Source organism: Malania oleifera, chromosome 13 (genome assembly GCF_029873635.1).
Source record: "Malania oleifera isolate guangnan ecotype guangnan chromosome 13, ASM2987363v1, whole genome shotgun sequence".
NCBI classification, from domain to species: domain Eukaryota; kingdom Viridiplantae; phylum Streptophyta; class Magnoliopsida; order Santalales; family Ximeniaceae; genus Malania; species Malania oleifera.
Window position 1 is genome coordinate 56,908,010 of NC_080429.1, and position 15,504 is coordinate 56,923,513.

Below are 15,504 nucleotides of genomic sequence, written 5' to 3' on the forward strand. Positions count from 1 at the left end.
GTAATAATAACAATAATATTTAAAAATAATAATAATAATAATAATAGTTTTTGTTATATTGGGCCTGGGTAAAAATGAGGTATCTACAGCTGCCTCTCTTTGTAGACTTTGTTACTTCAATGGTAGGGACTCTCCTACGTTGTTGCAGCAACAAGCATGCAAAGATAAAAGACACGGATTTTGGACTGGCCAAATATAACAAAAGAGACAAAAATGATCCGTGACAACTGATTTGTACTAGGTTTAAGAGCACATAAGGATAGCTTGTCACAGGTGTAGGAACCCGAGCTATAGTTCACGAAGAGTGACTTGCACCGGGTGTAGGAATCTGAGCTATAGTTCATGGAGGAAGACTTGCACTGGGTGTAGGAACCCGAGTTATAGTTTACAGAGGGTGACTTGCATCGGGTGTAGGAACCTGAGCTATAGTTCACAGAGGGTGAAAAACTCGGATTTTTATCACATTTCAGCGCAAAATACTTCCCCTTTCTCTCTCCTACGGCCCCTCCCAGTACTATCTTCGATTTCGGCCTCGCCAGTTGCCAGATTGACGATTTGAAGCCACCACGACGTTCCTGGCGAAGTTCTCTTCAAGTTTGCTGGGGTGGATTGTCGGTGGGATCGAGTTGGATTTCATCCCAAATTCAGGGTAAGGCCTTTTAGTCAGTTTTTAGTCTTTTGACAGTTTTAGAAAATGATATAGGCAAAGAAATATTGATGTTCTATTCTGACAAATGCTGTTTTCAGGGTGTTGTGTCGGAGGCGTTGCGGGTGTTAGGCCAATATACCATAAGGGCTTTCCAGTAGTAAGGTAGGGGAAATATGCTATGCTAGGAAATTTTAAAATATTATACAATTTATTAAATTATGAATATTATGTATTAAAGTATTGTGTGGCTTGAGAATATGAAAATAGTACGAAAGTATGTTTTACAGTTTTCAGTACCATGATTATATGAATTTTAGAGCCATGATTATATAGTTTTCAGTATTATGATTCTACAGTTCTCAATACCATGACGTACAGATTACGGTTCAGTTCAAAGATATAATTACAGTTCATTACAGTTTATTTCATTGTCATGGTTAATACAACTATTTCAAAATCATGGTAAATGAGATAGTTGTATATATATCGATGTATTATATAGTATCAGACCCTGTTGGACCATACAGTTATAGAGCACGATACCGTAGCTACAGATATTTCAGTTATGAGTGCAACTACCTATTTAGATAATACGTGGTAGTAGGTCGATCGTATAGTGCCCTAGACGTGGACAGGCTCCCCATCAAATATGGGTTGAGGAGGGCAGATCAGACCGAGGGAGTATAGTGATTTACCCTGGTCGGTCAGCCAGTGTAGATCCCGCCTACGGGCCGCACAACCCTGTCATGAGGGGTTAGATCATGACACACAGTTATCCACAGGGAAGATTTCAGTTATTATTATGTATATACGGATTTCCATAGACAGAGAGTATACTTATGTACATTAGAAGTATTTTGAATAGTAACCTACAATACTGTTATGTTAAGCAACATGGATATGGTGGTGGATTTTTTTACTTGTACTGTATTTACATATCCAGTTATACATGATTATATAGAAACAGATTTTCATAATATTGAACTCATTTGCCACACACTAGTAATAGCATATTTCATCTTACTGAGCGTTGGCTCATCCCAGTGTTGAATCATTTTTCAGGTGATCCAAGTAGGCGAGCAGGCCAGGCTCGCAGATAGAGGGGCTTCAATATTGCCCTAACAGTGAAGTGAGTATTGTGGGAGTATTTTTGTATAACCCTAACTAGTTGAGGGTATTTTGGGGAAACAGATATATATGTATATTTTGGGGATACATTCTAGCACTCTGGTATTGTATGTATTTACATATGGTTATGTTTATGTATTTCTGCTTCTCGCTACTTAGGTTAATGGTATGGTACTAGAGCATGTTAAATGTCATAATATAAAAAAAAAACATGGAAATTAAGCAGGTCATTACAATAGTTCATGGAGGGGGACTGGCACAAGGTGTAGGAACCTAAGCTATTTTTCATGGAAAGTGACTTGCATCGGGTGTAGGAACCGGAGCTATAGTTCACGGAAGGGTACTTGCACCGGGTGTAGGAACCCCAGCTATGGTTCATAGAGGGTGACTTGCACCAAGTGTAGGAACCCGAGCTATGGTTCACGGAAGGTGACTTGCACCGGGTGTAGGATCTCGAACTATAGTTCACAGAGGGTGACTTACACCGGGTGTAGGAACCCGAGCTATGGTTCACGGAGGGTGACTTGCACCGGGTGTAGGAACCCGAGTTATAGTTTACGAAGGGTGACTTGCATCAGGTGTAGGAACTTGAGCTATAGTTCACGGAGGGTGACTTGCACTGGGTGTAGGAACCCGAGCTATAGTTCCAGAGGGTGACTTGTACCGGGTCTAGGAACACGAGCTATAGTTCATGGAGGGTGACTTGCACCAGTTGTAAGAATCCGAGCTATAGTTCACAGAGGATAACTTGCATCGGGTATAGGAACTCGAGCTATGGTTCACGGAGGATGACTTGCATCAGGTGTAGGAACCCAAGCTATAGTTAACAGAAGGTGGCTTGCACCGGGTGTAGGAACCCGAGCTATAGTTCACGGAGGGTGACTTGCACCGGGTGTAGGAACTCGAGCCAATTACCCCAGTATTCAAGCATTAGTGAAATAAGGGTTGCTTGGACAATGATGAAAAGAAATGCATGACAAAATGAGTTTGACTGAATGATGTTATATGATGCATGAATGTTGCTATCTGTGATGCTAGAATGCAAGGGTGCATGCATGTTGTTTGATGTGATACCAGAATGCAGTGATATGTTGCTATATGTATACATATCGCTAACTTGTGATACTAGAATGCAATGATATGCTGCTATTTGTATGCATTTATTCTTTTATGCAATGCATGAAATATATGATAATGCATGAAATGTATGGTAATGCATGACAATGCATGAATCTTTTCTCTCAGCGCGCCTGAGAAAAATAACCTCATCTTTTATCTTGGCCATGTTTTTGAATTTCTGCATGAACTTTGCCACATTTGAATGGATTTGTAACTGATCTTGGCTCAATTTTCTTGATTCATCCGGTCATGGAGGTGATTGACTTGGTTCAAGTGAAAATCACAAAATCTACCCCAGTTGAATGGATCTATAGTTCATCTTGACCCTGTTTTCATATTCCAATCTTATAAGAAAGCGCTTGAATGGGTCCCACTGAAACTCAATTCTTCTCAAATAACAAGATCTCTGAAACCTGACATGTAATGACTCGAAGAATAATGATATTTAAATAATAAAGAGGGAGGGAAATGGAAACAGAAATAGAAGGAGGCAGCACACTTCGTCGACGACATTGTACTTTGGGAGTAATAACTAAGGAATTTAATCAAGGACTCGAAGACGAGGATAACATAAGGTCTCGTCGACGAGGGTATGTTTCGTCGATGAGAAGATATTGAGAGAATATTTGGGGTAACTCTGAATTTCATCGACGAAGGAGAGAGCTCGTCGACGAATTTCCTATTGGCCTCGTCAACGAGGTGATGTGGTTCGTCGACGAAGCTACTAGTATAAATTGTGTGAAATTTGGGTTTAAACGCAGAAATTGGAAAAACATCATTCTCTCTCTCTCTCCTCTATAGTTTCTCTCTCCTCTCTCTTCGATTTTGGCTCCGTCATTCGCCAGATCGATGATCTGAGGCCACCACGATGCTCCTGGGGAAGTTCTCTCCAAATCTGCTAGACTGGATCATTGGTGGAAGCAAGTTAAAATTCATCCCTGAGTTGAGGTAAAGATTTTTATTCGAAATTTGGTCTTTCCATAGTTGAAGAAAATGATGTACTTGAATAAATACTGAAGTTTAGTTCTGGAAATTATCATTTTCAAGGTACTGCTTAGGGTTTCCTACGGGTGTAAGACCAGTATTATAGAGAGACTTTTCAGTTGCCAAGTAAGGGGATAAATTAAAATAGTTATTTTTCATTAAAATTACTATTTTTTAATAGTAGAATAATTTTCAAAAAGCATGTGATTATATATGAGTATAATTAAGAAAATGTAAGTTTAGGAAAATACTACAATTATACAAAAAATGTGATTTCAGAACGGAATATATGGTTTCATTCAATTCGTGTGGCGTGAATATTATTTTATATATAATACCATGTTAAGTTAGATTTACAAAATAAAACATGTTTACAAATATTTTCAGGAATAACATGATAAACACTGTAAATTATGATTTCAAAATATATGATATGTTCGTCGCAAGGTCGTAATTGATGATCGGTGCAAGGCCACAATTATTCATGTTATTCGGAGCAAGGCCGCATTTATTCATGTTTTTCGGCGCAAGGCCATAATTATTATGTTAATGTAAGATTCAAAAAATATTATCATTTGATTTACGATAAATAGTATATGTTTATGTATTATATGTTATCAGAACCCGGATGTTAGTTTAGTTCAGTTTCAGGAGCACGATACCGTAGCTTATAGAATAGATATCTATGTTCAGATTAGTGCTAACCACCCCACGAGGGGGTGGGAGATGGATAGTCGATGTGGCTTTCAGTGTAGAGTTGTAGACATCCGCCTGACAGTCCGAATCAGGGTGTGGCGGGCCCATCGTACTTACAGACATTTTTGACTCAGCAGTGGTCGGCCAGCCATTGATGGGTCCCACCTTCAGGTTGCACAACCTATCATGGGGGGTAATACATGACATCAAGTAGCTATACATCCTGGGTAGTTTTCAGTATTATAGATTATAACAGATAATACATGATTTGTATAATTACTTGGAAGTATGGAATTATATGCTTATCTAATCATATTATGATTTATGTTTTATAGTATGTGAAATGTATGTTATATGTATTACAACATTAAATATTCATGTTACCACACAGCTGATTTTAATTTATCTACCCTTACTAAGAGGTGTTTCACCCTAAGTTTAAACTATTTTAGGAAACCCGGAGAGATCGGCGGGTTAGGGCCACCACTGAGTGTGTTGAGCTTTCCTGCTAGAAGGGTAAGTTTTGGTCTAGGATCAAGAGATTTTTGTTGCAAGATCGTAGGTTTATTTTGATGTTTTGGAGATTGTATATGGATACAGTATCTTTGGGTATATAGTAAACTCTGGTATTATGTAATTTCTGGTTGATGAATGTGATTTACATTTACTACTGCCTTCCACTGTGTATGACAGGTGTCCCCGCTACCCACGGGTTCAGATTGACTATTTTATTTATTCTGTTTTTATTATATGGATATCTAAGCAGGTCATTAAAGTTTGGTATCAGAGCAAAGGGGTAGTTACCCCCGATCCTCGGGAACTCTTGCTTATAAATGATTGTGGCGAAGTAAGACTCTCCACCTAGGGGCTTGCTAAATTGAGGGACGGCGATACGTAACACCTTAATCTCAATGAGTGCTCTGATAGGTACCCATTGTTGCCATGGGCGCAAGGCCCATAAGGAAAGTGACAACGCCCGAAAGGGGGTCGTTACATGACATGACATGACATTTGCCTCAATTAGACTGTTTTTTATCCACAGGGATCTTATTTATAGAAACTATTGGTGATTCTGAAACCCTTCGACTATCCATCCTCCTTTAAAGCTTAAAGCTTTGAAGGACAAGGAGATTTTTTTTTTATAAGAAATGAGGAATGATTATGCAATAATGACATCAACTTGTTAAATCAACAGGTCACTCGCACAAAATAAATGTTTTACCATGTTCCAATGCTATTACAAGGAAAATTCATACCAGTATTCAAAAGTTATATGACATTGATGTTAATTTACCAGACTGAATGACTGATCTTCTCTTCGACTGCCCCCGCTTTATCGATGGCCACTTCTCCCCTTTTTGTCTCATTCTGCTGTGAAATAACTAGAAATTTCTCATGTTTAGTTGTTGCCTTTAGTTTATTCAAGTTCAGTCCATGTTTTGATCTCAAGATGGTCTTTAAGACTCAGGACAAAATGCGGGCTTAAGGATGTAGGTCTTTAGAAGAAAAGGGAAACTAAGGCTCAAAAATTTCATCCCATAATAATATTTTCTGCCCCAGTTTGTTGAGGCACTTTGCAAGATATCGATCGAACTTGTAATTTAAACAAGCTGTCTACGTACCTTTTCAGGATCAGGTCATTACATAGTTCAGACTCAAGATTGAGTCTGACAAATCATTTGAGACAACAATATATACCAATCTGATTAGGACTTTCATTTGGACCATGATGTAAGTTGGGGGTATAGGTTAAAGAAGAAAATGGTTAAATAAGGCTCAAAATTATTGATCTTATCAAGGGTAAATTGGCCAAAGATCACGTATGAAGTATGTCCCTTATTTCTTTCTTTATTTTCTTTCTTTTTCTCTCCTTTTTTCTATATCTTTTGCTTTTACTGCTCCTTTTGCTTTTCTTTTCATGAAGGAATCTTAACTCCATTTTGATTTGGACTCCGTTTGGGACTAATTTTTTTTAAAACTGCCCAGTGTAGGGTGTGATCCTTTAACGGGTTAATCAAGAATTGAATTTTTCGGGCTCAAAAAGGCTTACAAGGGATTTCTTTTTTACTTTATTTTGGGTAGTAGAAAAATGGTATGTCATCACTTCGATAGCCTATTGTTGTCTCATATGACTTGTTAAATGCTAGGAGATCCAACCCGGGTTAAATTTCTAGTGAACTGACTTTTAAGAAAAATGAGTTTAACAATTAGGCTCAAATGGGTTAGTAAATGGTAAATCAATATTTGGTTCTTTTTAGAGATACTGGTCGGCCAAAGATGGCCATCTATCATTCGATCAAAACATGAATAACGAATTGACGTGAAATTCTTAGCACAACATAAATATTTTACTAAATTCCTTTAAGATTCTTTACTTCTTCGCAACATCTGAATTCATAGTGTGTGGGAAATTGTTTCATCTTCCTCTCCTCCCACCTCCCATGTTTGGTTTTCAAAATTAACATCACTTTATGGCTTATGAATATTGGTGTTATCATTTTCCTTATCTTTGCACGAAACATTAGCAAACAAATTTTTGGCAACTAAACTCATGAAACAAGTGATGTGAGGAAATGCATAATTCATTTTATTGATGAAAGGGAAATTGTTCGAGACAACACTATCGATGGACTACAAGAAGAAAGGGAATTAAAATGACATCATTACATGAAATAAACTAGATAATCAAAAGCTTGCCCCTTGTGTACTTTTGCTCCTGCGATCAAAGAGTAAATCCATCCATTCAGGCTTCTTACGAGAACTCCAGGATCCGTAACTGATATATTCTTTTGTCTGACCTCTATTTCCAAATCCTCTTACAACATACTAACTATTTCGTTCCCCATGATTGGGTAGAAGATTCCTCTGAACTCGTGGTTGCTTATCCTCAAAGGCTAACCATCCAACATCTCTCAATGATTGCACTTTATGCTTAAAGGTCCAGCATTTTTCAATTGAATGTCCTATTGTTTCAGCGTGATATTCATAGCGAGCATTTGGGTTGTACCACCTTGGGTAAGGGGGTTGTATCAATACTCCCGGTGTAGGCGCAACTAAATGTCTTTCAACCATCTATGGAAATAATTCTACGTAGGTCATCGAGATAGGCTGAATTTCCTTTCTTTTCTTTTCCATTAGAGGTGTTCTTGGCATCTGTAAGTTACGTTGCTCCAAAGTTTGTGAAGGACCAAAGGAATCCATGTGCTGTCGTGCACCCCCTTGTGATATGTTATTTGTTCACCTTTGTTTCTTTTTTTCAACCCCTTTCAAAGAACTTTGTTCTGGCATTGTATATTGCACATCTTTTATTTTGACCGCTCCTTTAACCTCCTTTCCAGTAATTCTTAAGTCAGCAAAATTCTGAGAGATACCTTCAATAGGGTGGTCAAAACACGGATCCTTGAAAAAGTCATCAAATAAACAGACAGCTTTTCCTTTTTCAACCTGAGGATAACTCTGTGCTGACATATTTTCATCTTGATCATGAGAGTACCTACTCGCCTTCTTCCCCATATTCAGTAAAGTTAACTTGTTTGAAGCTATATCATTGTTGTACTGAGTGATAAAAGCGCAAGCTACATCATCCCATGTGTGAATCTTTATTCGATACCATCTTAAGGCTTCCCTAGTCAAGCTATCTTGGAAATGTTGGATAAGCAGATTATCATCGCCACAATGTGCAGCCATCTTTTGTAAATACACCCCCAAGTGAGCTAGCGAACATTCGGACCCACTAAATTTCTCAAAATTTGGAACTTTGAGCTTTGAAAGTAACATTAAATTCGGCATCAAACAAGGGTTGAAAGCATCCGACGAGCCAGACATGTTTTCTTCCTGCATAACTTGTAGTTGTTCTTTCCATACTTCATTTTCCTGATACATTTCTGCCCTAGGTATCTACTCTTTGCCCATTTCTTTAGCTATTCTCTGTTCTTCAATATCAGGATTAATAAAGGGCGAACTCGGACATTTCTCTCTGGTTGGGGTCTCAGGCCCTGAGTTGATAGGATAAATGCGTGTAGGCTTAGGCCTAGACCAACTAACGACTCCATCGGTCATGGTTGGAACAAAGGCTTGTTTTCAACTACCTGCTCTGGATGTTGTGTGGTTTTTCTCCACGAGGGGGCTACCTCCTCCATCTGATCCTTAATATTTTGAACATCTTGATGGACATCTTCATGATTTAGTGCAGGAGATCTCATATGACTTTCTATATCCTTCCACATGACTCTAACCCTTCGTTGGGAATTTAAAAGGATGTACAGAGACCGTTCCGTTCTGCCTGCTTTTGGAATACCGGATTTTGATTTCACCACCTTGGCACATTGGTTTTACAAAAAATTGGGATGTGATTACCGACTCATTGGAGATGACTATGCATGCATGGTAATGGAATTGAGCATAGAATGCATGATTAGGTTATGCCATGGATGTTTATGCATGGGTGTAACTAGTGCAAAAATACATAACAATAGGAATATGAACATACATGCAGCCTATTGTGCATAACTATGCGTGAAGTGCATGAATGCAATGTAACCTAAATAACTACTTTACTAGAATTCTGAAAAAATCCTTATCAACTAATGAAAGGTTTCATGATTAAGCCGACCATTAATGGACCACTAATTTAATTCAATTCCTCCCTCATTCATTTCCTTGATGATGGTTCATGTACCTTAGATCCTACGAAGGATCAGGTTATGATCTGGATTTAGGATTAACTCGAGCAAGTCAACCCATTGGGTTGGTTCAACGCAAGCTTATGGACTTTGATGTGCACTTGGACCTCGGGTGTTTCAAAATATGGGCTTCAAGCTATTTTCTAATGGGTCGAGACCCGAGTTAAAAAAGAGTTGGGCTTGAATTGCTTTAAAAATGTTGGCCCAAATTTTTAAGTAATAAGGCCGAAGCCCCTTTTGAAATATAGGTTTGACCCTTTTTAAAACTCAGGCCCAAGCAGGGCTTTTTGTTTAGAAAAAAGGTCGGGCCTAGGTTTATTTTTTAAAAAAAAAAATTGGGCCTAAGTTACTTGAAAGGGGTTGGGTCAACCCATATTTTAAAATGCTTAGGCCAAGTGCTTTATTTTTTAAAAGGATAGGTCATGGTCTCATTATTAGGCTTTTCCAGAATAATGGCTAAGTAGTATGCATGTCTAAAATGGATGCAAGATGCATAACACAACACCAAACATATATACGAAAGACACGGATTAAGTCACATGGAGAAGGATGAGGATCCTATCCCAATCCAAGGTAGATACACCTATTTTATAGGGTTTTTTCATGGCTCTATCCTAGTTAGGGGAAAACTATGAACAAGTACGTGTGGGTAGTCTCTAACCCCTATTGACAAAAATGTCCCCAGTTTGGAATTTCATCCTTCCCCATAGGAGTCCGGATAAAGCCCGCACTGAGTGGAGTGGGTCACGGGTCCCATCAAGCTCTGCCATGAAGGGACTAACGCTATTACACTCCTATCTAATCCTCGCAGTGAAGGCCCGGGTATAGAGCGTAAAAGTGTGTGAATTAAAGTTTAGCCTGATCCTACTATCCAACCTGCATGTCATATGCTTATTCACAATTAATGACATGTTTATTCAAGCAACAAAGGAAAGTGTTTATAATCAATCACATACTTATGGAAATCAGATATTTACAATTAACACACTTAATCTAAAAAGTTGGAAATAAAATAATTACAATTAATATTCTTATCTAAAAATTTGGAAAGAAAATATTTACAATTAGTATTCTTATCTAAAAATTTGGAAAGAAAAAATATTTACAATTAATATTCTAATCTAAAAATTTGGAAAGAAAATATTTACGATTAATATGCTTGTCTAAAAATTTGGAAAGAAAATATTTGCAATAATAAAAAAAATTGGAAATAAAATATTTTCCATCAATATGCTTATCTAAAAAAAAGTTGGAAAGAAAATATTTACAATTAAAAATCTTTAAAAAAAAATTGGAAAGAAAATATTTACAATTTATAATCTTAAAAAAAATTTGGAAAGAAAATATTTACAATTAATATTCACAAAATGAGGAGCAACTAAAAGATTTATTAATTTTGAGTTTGGGATAATTTTTAATTAATTACTGACTCGACTCTCTAATGACCCCAGTGAAGTCGCCAAATTGTCGCGACATCCCAGAGTGCGTGTGCCCCGGGGTGGCGAAATAAAAAATGTGATTTAAATTTTTGAAAAAAACATAGAAATGGAGTCGCCACTAACCTTTTAGTGTGGTTAGAACACTTAATTACTACCCAGTTAAGGGTAAAATAGGTCTGCGTTACCGAAGTTGAAATCAGGAGTTTGGTTACGCGAGGGGAAGGTACGAGTACCCCCTACGCACCCGTTCTTACGAATGGTACTTAATTAATTATGAAATTATCCCTAAGTAAATTTAAAAAGTTTTTAAAATTACTCCCTTTTAGTGAATTTTTGAAATACCTAATATATATATATATATATATATATATATATATATAATATTCCTTCAGAACCGAGGTACGTGAAGCTTCAAAAGCTTGTACCCTTTTATTGCAATTATAGGAATAAAAATCAAGAAAATATTTAAGAAAATACACTCCCAAATTTTGAAATTGTATAGAAATTTTTTATAGGAAAATACTAGTATGGGAGGTTTTAATATATGTTAATAAGATAATTAGTTAAGATATTAAACTATCACAATACATATAATAATAATAATAATAATAATAATAATAATAACACATATCTACTAAAATATTGCAAATGTCAAAATAAGTAATAAAATACCATAATATAATATATATTAAAATACTAAAGATACTATAAAAAGTAATACCATATATAAAAACAAATGGCTTAATGAGTAAAACTAAATACAAGCATAATAATTATACAATAATATTCTTTATACTATCATACTAAATATAATAGCAAAATACTAAATGCATACCAAGATGCTAAACTTGCCATAATGATTGACACCTTTATATGTAAGCATGATAAAATACTAGAATACTAATACTAAATATCTTAAAATACTAATATGAGTATTCATACATTAAACATAACATATACAATAAAGAAAACCCTAAGTAATTAAAACTAGACATACATCAACGATGAAGACCCTACAAGTACCAAAAATACAATAATACACATTATCATATTTAAATATTAAACGATATAATTCTTACCTCTGCAATAAAAAAAAAACCCTACAATAACGAAAACAAACCAATTAGTATACTACAAAAAATCTAAACAACCATCACAACGATAAAATGCAACCTATAATAAAAACGTTAAAATTTTAACATATATACGATAAAAGCCTAGATATGAATATTAACTAAATACCACAATAAATAATATATTAATATACACACATATACAATGAAGTCTTAAGCTTTAAATGTTAAAACCAATCAAAACAAGAAAAGAAATAGAGAAGAAGTACACGTGCACGTGTGTGTGTGTTCGCATGCAAGAGGAGTTTACCAGGGAACTCACCGTGTGCTGACGGAGCTAGGTCACCGAAGCTTCGACGACTAAGACAGAGACGGAATGGGAGATGGGCACAACATTGAATGGCGGGGGAGAGTGACTGCTGCGAGGATGATGGCGAGGTGGCGATGGGCGTGACGGCGAAGAAAGAGAGAGCTTGCGGTTGTCGGCTAAGGGAGAAGGAGGAAGCAGATGGTGATGTTGCTGGGAGTGGTGCTGGAGCTATGTGGTGTGAAAGATGAAAGCTTGGGCTGCTGGGCACTGGTTGGCCTGTGAGAGAGACGAGTGGACCTATGGCTGACCATGTCCGCGGGTGTGCTTCTCTTGCCAATGGGTGTGTGCTGGTTGTGGAGATAAGAGTTCATGGCTGGAGCTACTAGGTGTCGTGAGAGAGGGGCGTGGTTATACTACTCATGGCCGATTCAGTTTGGTGTGGGTAGCTTGTGGCTGTGTTGCAGTGGCGATGGCAAGTGGGGAGCGGTGAGAGCAGAGGAACCCGGAGGGGACTACTACAGCTGGAGTTGATTACCGCTACTATTGCAGGAGCTGATGAGAGAGTGGAGTGGCAGAGTATGGTGGTTGGAAGGAGTAGGCCGGAGTTACAGGGGGTGGTTGTGATCTGTGCAATGAGGGTATGGATGGTGAAGGTTGCGGGTGACGAATGATCAGTGATGGTAAGGAGGCTGGTTTCTTTGAATGGTCGTGAGGGAGGTAGGAGCTGATGGCTGCGTGAGTGAATGTGAGAGAGAGAGGAGGGAGCTGCGCAGGTTTAAGAGAGAGAAAGAGAGAGCCGAAAAAGTCTTTTTTTTAGGGCTGCCCCCGCCCCCCTCCCCCCCCCCCCTCCGGGCGGTTGTGTCTGCGTGTATAGTGCCCCTTCTTTTTTTTATAGAAGAATGAAGGGGAGTAGAGGAGCTAGGGTTTCCGCCCCCCTACTTTCTTATCTTCTTCTTTTTTTATCTTTTTTATTTATTATACTTAATAATAATAATAATAATAATAATAATAATAATAATAATAATAACAATAATATTTAAAAATAATAATAGTAGTAGTAATAATAAAAATAATAATAATAAAGATAATGATAGAAGAGTAATAATAATAATAATAATAATAATAATAATAATAATTTTTGTTTTATTGGGTCTAGGTAAAAATGGGGTGTTTACACTTATGCCACACAATTTAACAGTAAAATTCATACATTTTCTGTAAATAAGCCAACCTACGTTTATCATTTATATACTGAAAATATACCTTTCTTTTCTTACACAATTACCCTGAAAATTCTTTCACTTTCATCAGTCCATTTTCATATATACATAACTAATAAAATAGCTGTAGGCTCAAAAATCATAATTTAAACGGTTGACATTTTAAACTCATACTGAAACATATACATACATACATACATAACATAATCCATTTAATTCATAAAATCTGGTTTAATATATATTCCCCCTTACCTGATTTCTTGAACTACGCAAACAGGGACCCCAAAAGATGCCTGTGGCGCTCACCCAAATCCTAAATTAAAAACCCTAGTTTAATCATATAAGCCCCAAATAATTTATAATTTCTGCATTTCCTCAACCTATAAATCTCACGTAAGCATTTAAAACCCCAAAACTAAGAATCCTAACCCTTGCCTCAACTTTGGAGCATTTCCCGAAAAGCTCAGTTTAGAAATCTGCTCTACTAGATGTGTAGAGAATCTTCCCTAGAATACCGTAGTGGTTTTTGTTTGTCAATTCGGGCTGAATCCGGGCCAAATTTGAAGAGACAAGTGAGGGGAGATGATTTCTAGAGAGATAAAATGGAAAGAAATAGATTTATTCGTGATGAAGCTTCCCTGGTTCCTTTTATACGTGATTTTGCCATGTGAATTTGTCGACGAGAAGACAGACTTCATCAACGAACCACAGTAAGGACTTCGTCAACGAGAGGGTGCATTCATCGACAAAACTTAAAATCTGAAATCTGCTCACTCGGAATCTCTTCATCGACGAGGGACTGAACTTCATCGACGATCCCTAGAAGAACACTCGTCGATGAAGACAGTATATTCGTCAACGAGGTCTACTGTTCTTCTTTCCAAAATTTTCTCTTTTTCCCTTATTATTTATTTATCTATTTCATTTATTATCTTCCTAATTATTTTAATCATTATAATTTTTTTGGGTCGTTACATTCTCCCATCCTTTAGAAAATTTTGTCCTCAAAATTTCATTAATGATTTATTTCTACATTCCATTATATCATATACAATTCAGTATTATCATCAGATAAACTTTTACATCATCTATAATTGAGTAAAATCATCATGTAAACTTCCACATCATCCATAACTAAATAAAATCATTATTATCTTAATCATAAACTCATACCTGTATCCCTGATATTATCTGGCTTAGGCTAAATCAATGAGTAAACTCTTACTGGACCACTTCTTCCGAGTGGTATCTGCTGTTTTCCCCAGTTCTGGTTCGGTACAGGTACAATAGGCAATGGTTCCTGACAATTTTGCTTGATATGCCCTAGTTTACCCCCCTAAAACAATTAGGAGTCTTAGACCAGCTTTCACCCTTATGCCTCTTATTACATTTCTGGCAGACAGAGTAAGACTGATTACCCTGATAACCAGGATAACCCCAATCTCCTGTCTCCTACCTCGAGCCCACTACATCTTTCCCTTTCTTCCTCGATCCCTAACTAACCTCAACCTGAAAACTGGATGGTGCGGGCCTTTTTTTCTACTTTTGTAGGCTCTGTACTGCCCTGGATGCTATTTTCCAGTACCAAAGCCTTATCAACTAAGTCTGGGAAATTCTAAACCTAAAATCCCACTACCAACTTGTAAATTCTTCATCTCAAGCCTTTTTTAAATTTTCTAACCATCCTTGCCTCATTTGGGATCATAAAGGATGCGAAGCGAGATAGCTCCACAAATTTCGTTACAAACTCCCCAACAGTCATATTCCCCTGGGTCAGGTTAGTAAACTCTTCAATCTTTTCCTCCCTGATAGATAAGGGAAAATACCTATCAAAGAATAGCTCTTTAAATTGCTCACAGGTCTGTGCTATCTTTACCAGTCTCTGCTCCTCTAGTAGCTTCACAGAAAGCCACCAACGTTTTGCATTTTTGGTCATCTTAAATGCGGTATAACGGACCTTCTGCTTGTTCGTGCAGTCGAGTATAGCCATGATCTCCTCTATCTCCTGTACCCAATTCTCCGCAACCATTGGATCAAGTCCTCCTACGAAGGCCGGAGGGTTCATTCTCATGAACTCCTTGATCTTGCAACCCTGACCTGTAGGTGGACAGTTCTACTCTGTCGGATTCTTCCTCATTTCGGCTCTAACCTGTCAAGCTATACCCCATAACATTGCAGATGTATCAATGTCCTCTTCACTAGAA

At 37.3% G+C, this 15,504-nt stretch overlaps 2 protein-coding genes across 2 annotated transcripts; both read right to left on the reverse strand.

Moving 5' to 3' along the window:
- Positions 1-7,813: 7,813 nt before the first annotated feature.
- On the reverse strand, positions 7,814-8,458 carry LOC131145856 (uncharacterized). Its single transcript, XM_058095035.1, has one exon. The coding sequence runs from the start codon at positions 8,456-8,458 to the stop codon at positions 7,814-7,816; it is 645 nt and encodes a 214-aa protein (XP_057951018.1).
- Positions 8,459-14,951: 6,493 nt separating this feature from the next.
- LOC131145858 (uncharacterized) lies at positions 14,952-15,365 on the reverse strand. The gene has a single exon (XM_058095036.1). It carries the CDS (start codon positions 15,363-15,365, stop codon positions 14,952-14,954), a length of 414 nt encoding a protein of 137 aa, XP_057951019.1.
- Between the last annotated feature and the right edge of the window lie 139 nt (positions 15,366-15,504).

Excerpts from the sequence above, each read along its gene's own strand:
- LOC131145858 (XM_058095036.1), bottom strand. The coding sequence starts at position 15,365 with ATGAACCCTCCGGCCTTCGTAGGAGGACTTGATCCAATGGTTGCGGAG.
- LOC131145856 (XM_058095035.1), bottom strand. The coding sequence starts at position 8,458 with ATGTATCAGGAAAATGAAGTATGGAAAGAACAACTACAAGTTATGCAG.